The following is a 12,436-nucleotide window of genomic DNA, read 5'->3' on the forward strand; positions in this document are numbered from 1 at the left end:
TAGCAAATACTTGAATATTAATATTTTTAAGAAAAAATACTTAAAATTAAGGTCTAACAGTTATAAAAAATCAGCAATATTAAAAAAAAATTAGGTATAAAAATTTTGCAGTTACTGTGTTGTAAAATTGGGCAGCCGATAAGTCTTTAATTACTCTTGCTCGGTTGGATCTGTCAGAACGCGGTTCGTGGCATTTGAGACGGTTCCACAATGCCCTTGAATTTTTTATGACTATATATAGTGATGGAAGGCTAGGGTTTTGATCAATAAATAATACGCAAGTATTTATATTTAAAGAACACTTATTTATTAATAATTAGAGATAAAAGGTAAGCGAGGTGCTTCGTACAAAAGTAATCTCCAGAATGATCCAGCGTGCCCCGAACAAGTAGTCGGGGGCTCTCGGTAAGACGCTGAGCGCGCTCAAGGGCGGCTAATCAGGGAACTAATCATAGGCGCTATTTCTAACACTCCCTCCCGTCTATGTTTAGTTTACTTATCTTATTTAAAATTATAATTAGTATTACATAGTTTTATATCGTATTATAAAGAAACTAGACATAATAAGCATCATTATATAACTCTTTGATTTCTTTAATACTGGACATTATTTTTATTTTGGTTTTCAGTTCGTTCTGTCCTCATGTCTCTCGTTCGTGTAAGGCACTCGTATCAACCCTGCTGATCTGATTTATTACCTGTAATTTGACAATGTTTAATTATAAATTTGTTATTAATAGTTTCATTCGTTATTATTTCTATCAGTCGTCTCATTCGTTATTATTTCTATCAGTCGTCTCATTCGTTATCGTTTCTGTCAGTCGTTTGTGCAGTTCAAAAGGTAGAGGTTTTGTGAACAAGTCAGCTACCTGATGCTTAGATGCAATCCATTTAATTTTTACCATACCACGTTCAACACACTCTTTAACGTAGTGCTCTCTTACCTCTGTCATATGTCTCAGTTTGTTACCACCACTCGTTTGCGCACTTGCTTCTGCAGCCTTGTTATCGCACCAGAGCTGCATAGGATAAAATGATTTATTCAAAATAATTTTAAGAGAGTTGCTCATGGCTACCAACTCCTGACTCGCTTCACTCATTGCTACGTATTCAGTTTGGCAAGTTGACAAAGCAACGTAATTTTGCTTGTGTGACCTCCAAGCTATAGTGTCACCAAACAGTTGGATTAAGAATCCGCACGTCGTTAGAGAACCTTTACAGTCCGCAAAACTAGCATCTGAAAAAGCTTGCAGATTATCTTGTTTTGCTAAATACGTCAACTTTAAACTTACAGTACCTTTCAGGTATCTAAACACTCGTTCTACCATTTTCCAGTCGTTTTCAGTAGGGTTCAGCTGATGTCTGCTCAAGACATTCACTGCATATGAAATATCAGGGCGAGTTGCTCCTGCTAAGTACAACAAACTGCCTACTGCTTCTCGATAAGGTATGTTTGCACTCGTTTCAGTCGCTCGTAATTGCTCAATACTGCAATCTTCTTCTCTGAGTTTCCTTTCTCTATTTGCAACCTGAGTTGTTACCATAGGAGTTCTCTGAGGATGAGATTCACTGAAATCAAATTTGTTAATTATTTTCTCAATATATCGTTTTTGGCTAAGATTCAATATCTTCTTTTCTCTGTCTCTCGTAATTGAAATCCCTAATAATTCTTTTGGTTCTCCTAAGTCAGTCATTTTAAATTCACTCATTAATTTGTTTTTCACATCGTTCAGTTTGTACTCGTCGTTACATGCAATTAAGATATCGTCTACGTATAACAATAAAATCAGAAATTTCTCATCGTCACGCCAAGTAAATAAACACGGCTCATCGTTACAGTTTTTCAAACCAATATTCAGAGCTACCTCTGTGAATTTTTTGTTCCAACGCTTAGGACTTATTTTTAGGCCGCACAACGCTCGCTTAAGTTTACAAACTTTGTTTTTCCTCTCGTCCACGCTTATGTGAGTTCCTTCGGGAATCTCCATAAAGATCTCTTCGTCAATCGTTCCGTTAAGAAACGCTGTCTTAACATCTAGCTGGTATACTGTCAAATCAAACTTATTTATTATTGCTAATACTGCACGCACCAGCGGCAATCGAGATACCGGTGCATATGTTTCTTTTAATTCGTAGACATTTCTGTCTTTGAAACCTCGAATAACTAGTCTAGCTTTGAATTTAAACGTGTTGTTACTTTCTATTTTTTGTTTAAATACCCATCGCGAATCAATTATATTTGCTCTTTTTCCGCTACACGTCGTTTTGGGTCTTTCGACAATTTCCCACACATCGTTTTCAATCATTGAATTTAGTTCGTTTTCAATTGCTTGTTTCCACTGATGTGCTTCGTCGGTTTGCATTGCCTCCTCATAAGAGGCTGGATCCTCATTTATTTTTGCTAATAACCCATAATACATCTCGTCTTCCACATCGTCTTTAATCTGGTCATATTTATCATTTAACCTAGTAGTAAATAATATTTTGCTTTCGCATTCACTGTCGTTAGTCTGTAAAGTGCTCGTTTTCGTATCTTTACTCGTCGTGCAGTCACTCGTTTCGTTCTTTTGATTACATACCGGATGTTTACGCGGTCGTCCTCTCTTTCTTTTAATAGGAATTTCTCCCTCCGTTTTTAATGATTCTTCACCCTCGTTTTTGTTATCTAGAAATTCTACGAACCATTTTTCTTTATCAATTTTACTTTCCTCAACCGGCCAGTCTTTTACATCAGATCGTTTCCATTTATCACCGTAAACCAATTTTTCGTTAAATCTTACATCGCGACTTTAGCCGTTTTAGGAATTGATATCCTGTAGGCGTATAACCTACAAGAATAACACGTCGTCCTTCAGCTCTGAATTTTGGTCCCGTTTTCCGTTGTACTTTAATCTACGCCACGCAACCAAAACGTTTCAGTTGGTTTATGTCAAAGTTATGGTGAGGAGCAAATTTGCTCATCGGTGTTATCATATTATTTGATTTATGAGGGGTTCTATTATATGCGTAAACTGCTGCATTTAAAGCTAAATCCCACATACTCTCTGGCAATTTCGCGTCGTACATGTATGACCTGACTTTCTTTTGGATAGTTTGGTTAAAGCGTTCTGATACACCATTGTGTTCTGGAGTATCAGGGCTTGAACATTGTAACTCAGCACCTAGTTTGTTTAAGACGTCACTCGTATAACCACCCGTAAATTCTGTGCCTTGATCTGATCGAAGATAGCAGACTTTCGCGTCACGGCCCAATAGGTTTCGTGCACTCCTTACGAAAGCTTCAAAACACAAACCAGTATCGTTTTTATTTTTCATAGGATACGCCATTGCAAGTCTCGAAAAATCGTCTACGAAAACCGATATGAATCTATATCCCTTTGGATGAGTAGATGGACTTATTGGTCCCATTGTATCCGAGTGTATAACTTGCAAGGGTTCCGTTGCTCGTTTTCGCGTCGTGTTAAAAGGCAATTTATTAAATTTAGCGATCCTACAAACCTCGCAATCTAAGATCGAGTCGTCAAATATCGTTTTTCGAAGTTCATCATTTTCAGGAAATTTCTTTTGTAACGCTTTAAGATAGTTTATCGAGGCGTGCCCGAATCTGACATGCCAAAGTAGTGCTTTGCTATTAAACTTTCTCTCGTTATTACTGTCGTTAAGTGGTGAATCAACATCTGTAATTTCAGTTATAGGCAATTCGTTAACATCGTGAAATTTTCGGTCCCAAATAGTTGTGTCAAAGTTTGAGTTTTCGTAAATTAATTTCTTCCCTGTTTTAATATTTTGAACATTATCTTCACTAATGTCTTCCCTTTCAATCAGTCTGTTGTCGTCAGTCATTTTATCTTTACTCTCGGTCTCCACTTCGCTTTCACTCGGTTTTGTTTGTTCAATGCTATCAGTCGTTTCTTCACTCGTTTTCTTTTCGTTAAAACACCCGTTATCAAAATTTCCTGAGTCTGAATTTAATCTTGAGATAATACTGTCATTTGCTATCATTCTGTCTTTTGAAGAAATCTCCCGAGATATATAGCCTACTCTATTAACATTTGTCTTGCTATTTTTAGTCATATTTGCTACAATGTATTTATTAAAAGTTCTAGACTCATTTTTACAATTATTAGATTTGTTTTTGTTAATTACAAGCTCAATGGTCCAATATGGTTTACTGTAAACACCCGTAATAAAAGACTTGTTAGAAATCGGATCAAAAATATCTATTTTCTCTTTATCTAAATAAATGCTTAAACCCATCTCGGCAAATTTCCTCAATGACAATAAATTATCTGAAAGAGCCCTAGCACAAATTACATTTTCGATTTTCAAAATTTGGTTGTTTTCTAAAACTATCTCAATTTCCCCTGACCCATCCGTTTTCAAGTCTGCTGAGGGGTCATTATTTGCGCATTTAATTGTTCCGTAATTTCTTTCATCAAGGGTTTTGAAAACAATTTTGGAATTAGTAAGGTGCTCTGTTGCACCTGAGTCTGCCAAAAATTTAGCAACTAGTTTTCCTTGATCGTTTTCATTCTCTCGCTCGTGACCTAATCTTTTCACTCGAGACTGATCTTTGTTTACAGTGTGTGTATGGTAAGTTTTTGGATTAAATCTAGCATCGAATAAAAATAACTCACCCTTTGCTGACTCCGTTCCTTTGGCATTTTCGTTTTTATTGTGTCTATGTTGGTTGGAGTTTTTAAAACCACCACGCCCTCTGTGTGCCCTAAATCTTGGTTTCTTTGATTCACTATTTCCTGAATTGTCACTATTTTTCCTTTTGAGATACTGTCGTCTGTCATTGGCCTGTTTAAAGGCACGTGAATTCTTAGAATAACTATACCTGCTCGTTCCACTCGTTCTCCCTTTGCCTCGTGATGCATTTCGTTTTTGTCGTTCCAATCGTTCGGGACATTCATTGGCTTTGTGTGTAGTGAACTGGTTACATTCGTAGCATTTTTGCAATCCCGAACCTTTCTGGGGACACTCAGAGCTGCGATGACCACAGTCTCCACATTCGTAACACCTTACTTTCAGGTCCTTTTTGGCCATTAAAGCAGCTCTCGTATCAACACTTCTTATTTGCTTCTTATTTGCTTCAGCCTGTATCAAAAACATTTTTAGACTTTCATAATCCAGGCCTTTGCCTGTAGCATTTTTAGAAACGAATTCTATTGATTGTACTTCCGGAACCGTGGCCATAATAGCGTTATAGAAAGTGTCACGTATCTCCTCGTCAGAAAGAGCTGTCGCGCCCGTGACATTTCCATAGTTACGAATGATCTCTTCGAATCTTTCGCAAAAATCCGATGACGTTTCTTTGTCAGGTGTATATTGAAGACTATACAACTGTTTTCTGATCATTACTGTCGTTAAATTCGTTTCACATCTTTTTAGCTCTTTGATTTTATTTAATATTTCAACCGGACATTTAAGATGAACTACTTTAGAATGATAGTTTTGGTCAATTCTGTTGATCAAAATATCCCGTACTTTAAATTTATGTTTGTCAGTCGTTGCTTTATCAAAAACTCTACTTGGTTTTACACTCGTATCTATTACATACAATAATTCGTTCGTTCGTAGTTCCGAAGAGAGATAATCATAAAAATGTTCGAATTTAGTTTGAGCTGTTAATTTATAGTCACGTCGTGCACCCGAGTCTTTAGTAATTATTTCAAATTTAATTGCTTCTTTCACGTCATCTACGATTTTATTTTTCTCACCGTCCTCTCGTTTTTCATTATTGTTTTTATGGCCATTAAGTTCTCGTTGTACTAAATAGGTTACTCGTTTTTCCAAATCAGCATTTAAATTACACCCGTCATTATTTACCTAAGCCTGCATACACTCTTTTATTTGTTCCATGTTTCTTTCCATTTCACTCATTCTCTCGTTTATTTGGTCATGGACCAAACATTGCTCGTTCTTTGCATTCGCAAACTCCTTCTGAACTCGTTCCAACCCTTTAATAGTGTCTACAGCGGTTGTGAGCAATTTAGTATGCTGTTGCAGCATATTACTCATAGCTTGAAAGCATGGCTTCCAGTCCCCACTCACATCGTTTGCCTGAGTTTCTTCCGTCTGAACAACCTTAGAATTACCTAAATTAGGAATGTCAGGTTTAGTTTTCTCAGGGGTTTCATTAGGAAGATTGACTCGTTTAAACTTATCCATTGGTAACTGAACCGGTTTTATATCAGTTATTTTAGGTAGACCTTTACCTGTTGTTTCAATTACTGCCTGGGTCGTTATCACTCGTTTCGTTTCACACTCCTCATTATCACTCGTCACATCATCATCTTTAGCAATCGTTTTGATCTCATCGTTACCTCCCAGCAGTTCGTTCTCGTCAATCTCCTCAGAAATTCGTTGATTTAAAGTCCGAGGCATTACTGGTGTTTCACCCTTCCAGTTGCCCACCCACTCGACTAGGGCATTCCACTCGTCAATGGTTAGAAATGATTTATCTGAAATAAATTGAAAGATTATCAATTTTTCAATATTCACTTACGCCATGGACTGTGTCCCTAACCCGGTATGCTGAACACAAGCATTACCGAATTTGAGACGAGTTTGCATGTATGTATCCGAACACAAGATATCATACATCCAAACCCTGATCCCCTGCACAATAGGTCCGTGCACGGCACTGACCAAAATACAGGTGATCCAACGAAATATTATTTCTTTAATTAAAGAAATATTATAGGTCTTTTCTGATTTCTTTCAAAATCAGTACTGTCTCGAGACTATTTTATTTTAAGCAGGTGTATTTATTTCTGCTTGATAGCAACAAAAGAAATTAGGGTGCGCACCCACCTGCTTTGTACTCAACCTCCGATTGAGTTTTAAGGACAACATTGTTTCCTTGAATTTTAACATCCACTGGTTCATTAGGATGATTTTCATCGAGCTTAAACACACTCTGAAGTTTAGCTACGACGCACTCTAATACCAGGTTTCCATACATTTCGTTCATATGATCATTTTCTGGTACTGTGTAAAATAAAGATTAATTAATAAAAATTTAAACGCATCGTCATTCGTTTATTTCATTTTTAAGTATAGCGTAGATGCTGTTCAGGCGAGACGAGATCCTTTGTTCCTTAATTCGTTTTATTTTTATTTTTATTCAAGTGTGAGAATGTATTTGGTTGGCCAACCCTTTCTCAGAAATCAACATAACATTCGACTTGCTTCGATCAACAAAGAGACCATTCTCTGTCTCACTCGCACTAGTGCACATCGTCTGTCTCTGTCTCTCTGCAGTCATCACTCGTCTATGAGCTCGGACTCTCGGTCTCCCGCCAAAACAACACCACGCTACACAGTCACGCCATTTTTATTTAATTTCGACTAGTCTACTTAGAATATTACTCTCGTTTTTATAAGCTTATATTTCAAGAAACGAACAATGACCGTCGATTCAATAAATATTTTCCAGCACTTAATTTTTTTCTTTCATCTAACCCTCGTTTTTTTTTATAATAATTTTTTTTTTTTTTTTTTTTTTCTCTTCACTCGTTTAGTCATTGTTCATATTCTTAACATAAAAAATAAAAAGATACTTGCGTGTCAAGCTCAAGTCGCTCTCCTTATCCACGTCCGACATCGTCGTAGTACTTCGACTCCTTCACAATTTGCCGGGTTTACTATAATTCACTTTTCACAATTTTTATAGATAATAATTAATTTGCGCAGTGGAATCTTGTCGGGCCCATAACCTGATGGAAGGCTAGGGTTTTGATCAATAAATAATACGCAAGTATTTATATTTAAAGAACACTTATTTATTAATAATTAGAGATAAAAGGTAAGCGAGGTGCTTCGTACAAAAGTAATCTCCAGAATGATCCAGCGTGCCCCGAACAAGTAGTCGGGGGCTCTCGGTAAGACGCTGAGCGCGCTGAAGGGCGGCTAATCAGGGAACTAATCATAGGCGCTATTTCTAACATATAGTCTATATAGAGACTATATATATGCATAATAGACTCAGCATAGAGTTCGAGAAATTAAAAAAATGAAATAAACAAAAAATGATATGTTTGAAATTATTTTCACTGTGGTACTGATCACTCGAAAAATCTATTTAGTTCTATTTCTCGAAAAACTTTTTTGAATGCTGCGAACCGCATCGAAGTAGATTGACTTGTTCGAAAAATCTCGTTGTCAGGAAATTCATAAAAAAGTGTAAATAAATATGATGAAAATATACGTGTATTCGAGTATACGTTCTGTAATTTTTTAAAAGCGCGTAATTCTGTAAAATTTAAACTCAATCGAAAAAGAACTTTAGGAGATTTTCGAGAAACGAACACTTACATTTTTATTTGTAAAGATCAATAGGATTAAATCAAACCATGAAAAAATTTTTCTATATAATCATATATAATTGTATATAATCATATATAATCATATATAATTGTATATAATCACAGGGCCTGGAAGTTGGGGCCAACAATTAAAGTTAAAAATAAAGCGAATCTAAAGTAATAATCACAAGCAAAATGACGATCGCGAGCAAGTTCAAGCGCTTAAACTAATACTATATTTTAAGAATAAAATATGTCAAAATAAAAGTGAAGTTAGCAGCAAAACATGTGAGTTTAAACAACACAACCTGATATCAAGGACAAAACTATAATAAAAATCATAAGTGGAGGATAATGTGAAATATTTGCATTGCATAAAATCCAATAGGATCTATATAAATAAAATGCGTCTGTGATGTTTTATTAAATTTCAGATGATTTGTAGCGAAACCGGGCAAGCAGTCTCTGCGTAAGGAATTAGGCTGAAAGAAAGAGGAGCAAGTCTTAGGAGCGGATTTTAAACCTTGCCTGGTAGACAACAGTGGATAAAAAAAAATAGTTGATTTGTCTACTTATGTGATTTAGGAAAAATTGATGAGGAAAATGTTTCATGAATAAGTATAGAAATAAAATTTTTTTTCTCTGAACAAGCTTAAAAAATTTACAACACGATTTCCGTCGAAATCTTAAAATTTACAAAAAAATGAAGTTTTTGTTGTCATTTTTTTTCTGCTGACCTATTTAATATTAACTCTTAGGCTGTAATTATGATACAAAATATTATTTACAAAAAAGTATCTGATGATTTTCGCCGAGTCAAGCCCTAAAAAATTTTACAAAATAATCTCCAACAAGAACTTCTATTTTCCTAAATAATGAGATTCTAAATGGTTACTTTATTTGGTTAACTGATTAAAGCTTAACTCTAAGGTGGCAATTATAGAAAAAAATATTCTCTACACAACAGCATAAAAGTACTTTGATGTAGTCATGCCCAAAAAAAAATTACAAAATTATCTTGTTCAAAAAAAATAAAATTTACAAAAAATATAATTTCAATTTATTTACACTTTTTTTTATTAGGCCCAACTTTTTGCTGGTAAATATTGCAAAATGTTTTCTACAAGGAAAATCTAGAAGTATTTTTTGCTCAGACAAGCCCGAGAAGAGTTACAGAATAATTTCAGTCAGAAACTTGAAATTTACTAAAAAATTAAGTTTTCCATTGAGATTTTTTTCTACTGACCTATTTAAGCTTAACTTTAAAGTGGTAATTATAAAACAAAATATTCTCTACAAAAAAGTATACATGTATTTTCTACTCAGACAAGCTCAAAAAAAGTTAAAAAATAATGTCGGACAAAAACTTTTATATTCCTAAAAAATGATGTTCTAAATGGTCACTTTATTTGGTTGAGTGATTAAAGCTTAAGTCTTAGCTGGCAATTATAGAAAAAAATATTCTCTACACAACAGCATAAAAGTACTTTAGGTGTAGCTATGCCCAAAAAGAAGTTATGAAATCATTGCGCTCAAAAAAATTGAAATTAAAAAAAAAATAGTTTTAATTTTTTTACTTTTTTTCTAATAGGCTCAACTTTTTTCTGGTAAATATGGAATGGAATATTTTTTACAAAAAAAATCTAGAAGTATTTTTCGCTTAGAGAAGCCCAAAAAAAGTGACAAAATAATTTCGGTCAAAAACTTGAAACTTACTAAAAACTTAGGTTTTCCATTGTGATTTTTTTCTGCTGATCTATTTAAGCTTAACTTTAAAGTAGTAATTATAGAACAAAATATTCTCTACAAAAAAGTATCAGATGATTTTTTGCTCAAACAAGCTCAAAAAAAGTTATAAAATAATTTTTGTCAAAAACTTGAAATTTACTAAAAAATTAGGTTTTCTATTGTGATTTTTTTCTGCTGACCTATTTAAGCTTAACTTTTAAGTGGTAATTATAAAACAAAATATTCTCTACAAAAAAGTATAGAAGTATTTTCTACTCAGACAAGCCCAAAAAAAGTTAGAAATTAATGTCGGACAAAAACTTCGATATTCCTAAAAGATTAGGTTCTAAATAGTCACTTTAGTTGGTTGACTGATTAAAGCTTAACTCTTAGCTGCCAATTTAAGAAAAAAATATTCTCTTTAAAACAGTATAGAAGTACTTTAGGAATAGTCATGCCTAAAAAAAAATTACATGATGATAGCCCTCAAAAAAATTGAAATGTTCAAGAAATATAATTTTTATTTTCTTACACTTTCTCTATTAGGCTTAACTTTTGGCTGATGAATATGGGAAAACATATTCTCTACAAGAAAATTTGAAAGTATTTTTCACTTAGACAATCCCAAAAAAAGTCACAAAATAATTTCGGTCATAAACAATGAAATTTACTAAAAAATTAGATTTTCCACTTAGTTTATTTTCTGCTGACCTATTTAAGCTTAACTTTAAGGTGGTAATTATAAAACGAAATATTCTTTACAAAAAAGTATACAAGTATTTTCTACTCAGACACGCCCAAAAAAAGTTAGAAATTAATGTCGGACAAAAACGTCGATATTCCTAAAAAATAAGGTTCTAAAGCGTTACTTCATTAGGTTAACTGATTAAAGCTTAACTCTTAGCTGGCAAATATAGAAAAAAATATTCTCTACACAACAGCATAAAAGTACTTTGATGTAGTCATGCCCAAAAAAAAAATTACAAAATGATCTTGGTCAAAAAAATTAAAATTTACAAAAAATATAATTTTAATTTATTTACACTTTTTTCATTAGGCCCAACTTTTTGCTGGTAAATATTGAAAAATGTTTTCTACAAGGAAAATCGAGAAGTATGTTTTGCTCAGACAAGCCCAAGAAAAGTTACAGAATAATTTCGGTCAGAAACTTGAAATTTACTAAAAAATTATGTTTTCCATTGAGATTTTTTTCTGCTGACCTATTCAAGCTTAACTTTAAGGTGGTAATTATAAAACAAAATATTCTCTACAAAAAATCATGCAAGTATTTTTTTCTCAGACAAGCCCAAAAAGAGTTAAAAAAAAAACCCTGTGAAAGCCACAGCCTTTAATATTAATATTAAGAACGCTCGCATGATATAAATTTTAATATGCCGTCAGATACTCTTTCTCTCTCAGTAAAACTACTCTCATATCACAAAGTTAAGAAAAAAAAATTAAAAATAATTTTGAGTTAAAAAAAAAAATAATTTAAATTTATTGCCAAATTAAGATACGATAGTATTAGAAATTTGACCGTTAAGTAAAAGCATCTGTGAAACCAAATAAAATTGATAATACAAAAAATTTTAAAAATTTGAGAAACTTTTTCGATAAACTTGATAGTTTCGTCAAAAAGTTGGAAAAAAAAGAGAAAATATTATCAATTATATTTTATAGTTGAATAACTTTAAAACGCGTCGGTTTATCAAAAACTTATAAGAAAGCTGTTCCGAAGAGCGTTCAATTTCATACAAGAAAATAATTTGATCTAGCTTTTTTAATGAAGCATTAAAGAGTTATAAAATTCTAAACTCAAAACAACAAGCTTTTCCGTGTTAATCTTACGGCAAATTGAAATTTATCATGCGAGAGTTCTTAATATTAATATTAATGGCTGTGGCTTTCACGAAATTTTTTTTCATCATTTCCAACAACATTTTCGATATGATTGAGATAAAAGAAAGAGTCAATTTTTTTGAATCAGCCGAATATATATGGAGTATTCCATGCCAAATCGACCCCTTTTGAACTCGACCACTTTAGATTTAGCTGAAAGTTCATCATTCTTTTCTACCTTTTGAAAAAAAATTTTGAGAATTTTTTCAAACTTTTATGTTCAACCCAAAGAATGTTTTGAATTTCCCAAAAGAGTGGCTTTTTTATTTTCAAACAGCCATAACTTTTTTAGACATTGACCTTTGGGTACCTTTTTTTTTTTTTAATTTTTGGTTTTAAATGAACTTTTCGAAAAAATACACAAAAAAAATTAAATATGATCAATTCTATAAAATAATCGGTTTTTTAAACAAAATCGTTATTTTTTCAAAGTTGGCCACTTTTTTTGTTAATTTTTTTTTCTCATAAAAAACTTCAATCAATTTGGCAACTAT

The 12,436-nt window shown here is 33.2% G+C and overlaps 2 protein-coding genes across 3 annotated transcripts in view; one reads left to right on the forward strand and one right to left on the reverse strand.

The window, feature by feature from the left end:
• LOC123264607 overlaps positions 1 to 12,436 on the forward strand; it is a 97,012-nt gene that overhangs the window by 63,561 nt on the left and 21,015 nt on the right. The gene's annotated exons all lie outside the window — the stretch shown is intronic.
• LOC123264654 lies at positions 149 to 7,898 on the reverse strand. 2 transcript variants are annotated; one of them, XM_044728064.1, is made up of 7 exons: positions 6,823 to 7,898; positions 6,225 to 6,470; positions 5,836 to 6,104; positions 4,638 to 5,103; positions 1,298 to 1,569; positions 945 to 1,237; positions 149 to 698 (listed from the first exon to the last, which is right to left on the reverse strand). In XM_044728064.1, the coding sequence occupies exons 1-3, from the start codon at positions 6,980 to 6,982 to the stop codon at positions 5,836 to 5,838; spliced, it is 675 nt and encodes a 224-aa protein (XP_044583999.1). In that variant the 5' UTR covers positions 6,983 to 7,898; the 3' UTR covers positions 149 to 698; positions 945 to 1,237; positions 1,298 to 1,569; positions 4,638 to 5,103. The 2 variants fall into 2 exon arrangements, with proteins under 2 accessions (XP_044583999.1, XP_044583998.1); XM_044728063.1 differs by having other exon boundaries at positions 5,836 to 6,470.

Source organism: Cotesia glomerata, linkage group LG5 (genome assembly GCF_020080835.1).
Source record: "Cotesia glomerata isolate CgM1 linkage group LG5, MPM_Cglom_v2.3, whole genome shotgun sequence".
Classification (NCBI taxonomy): Eukaryota; Metazoa; Arthropoda; class Insecta; order Hymenoptera; family Braconidae; genus Cotesia; species Cotesia glomerata.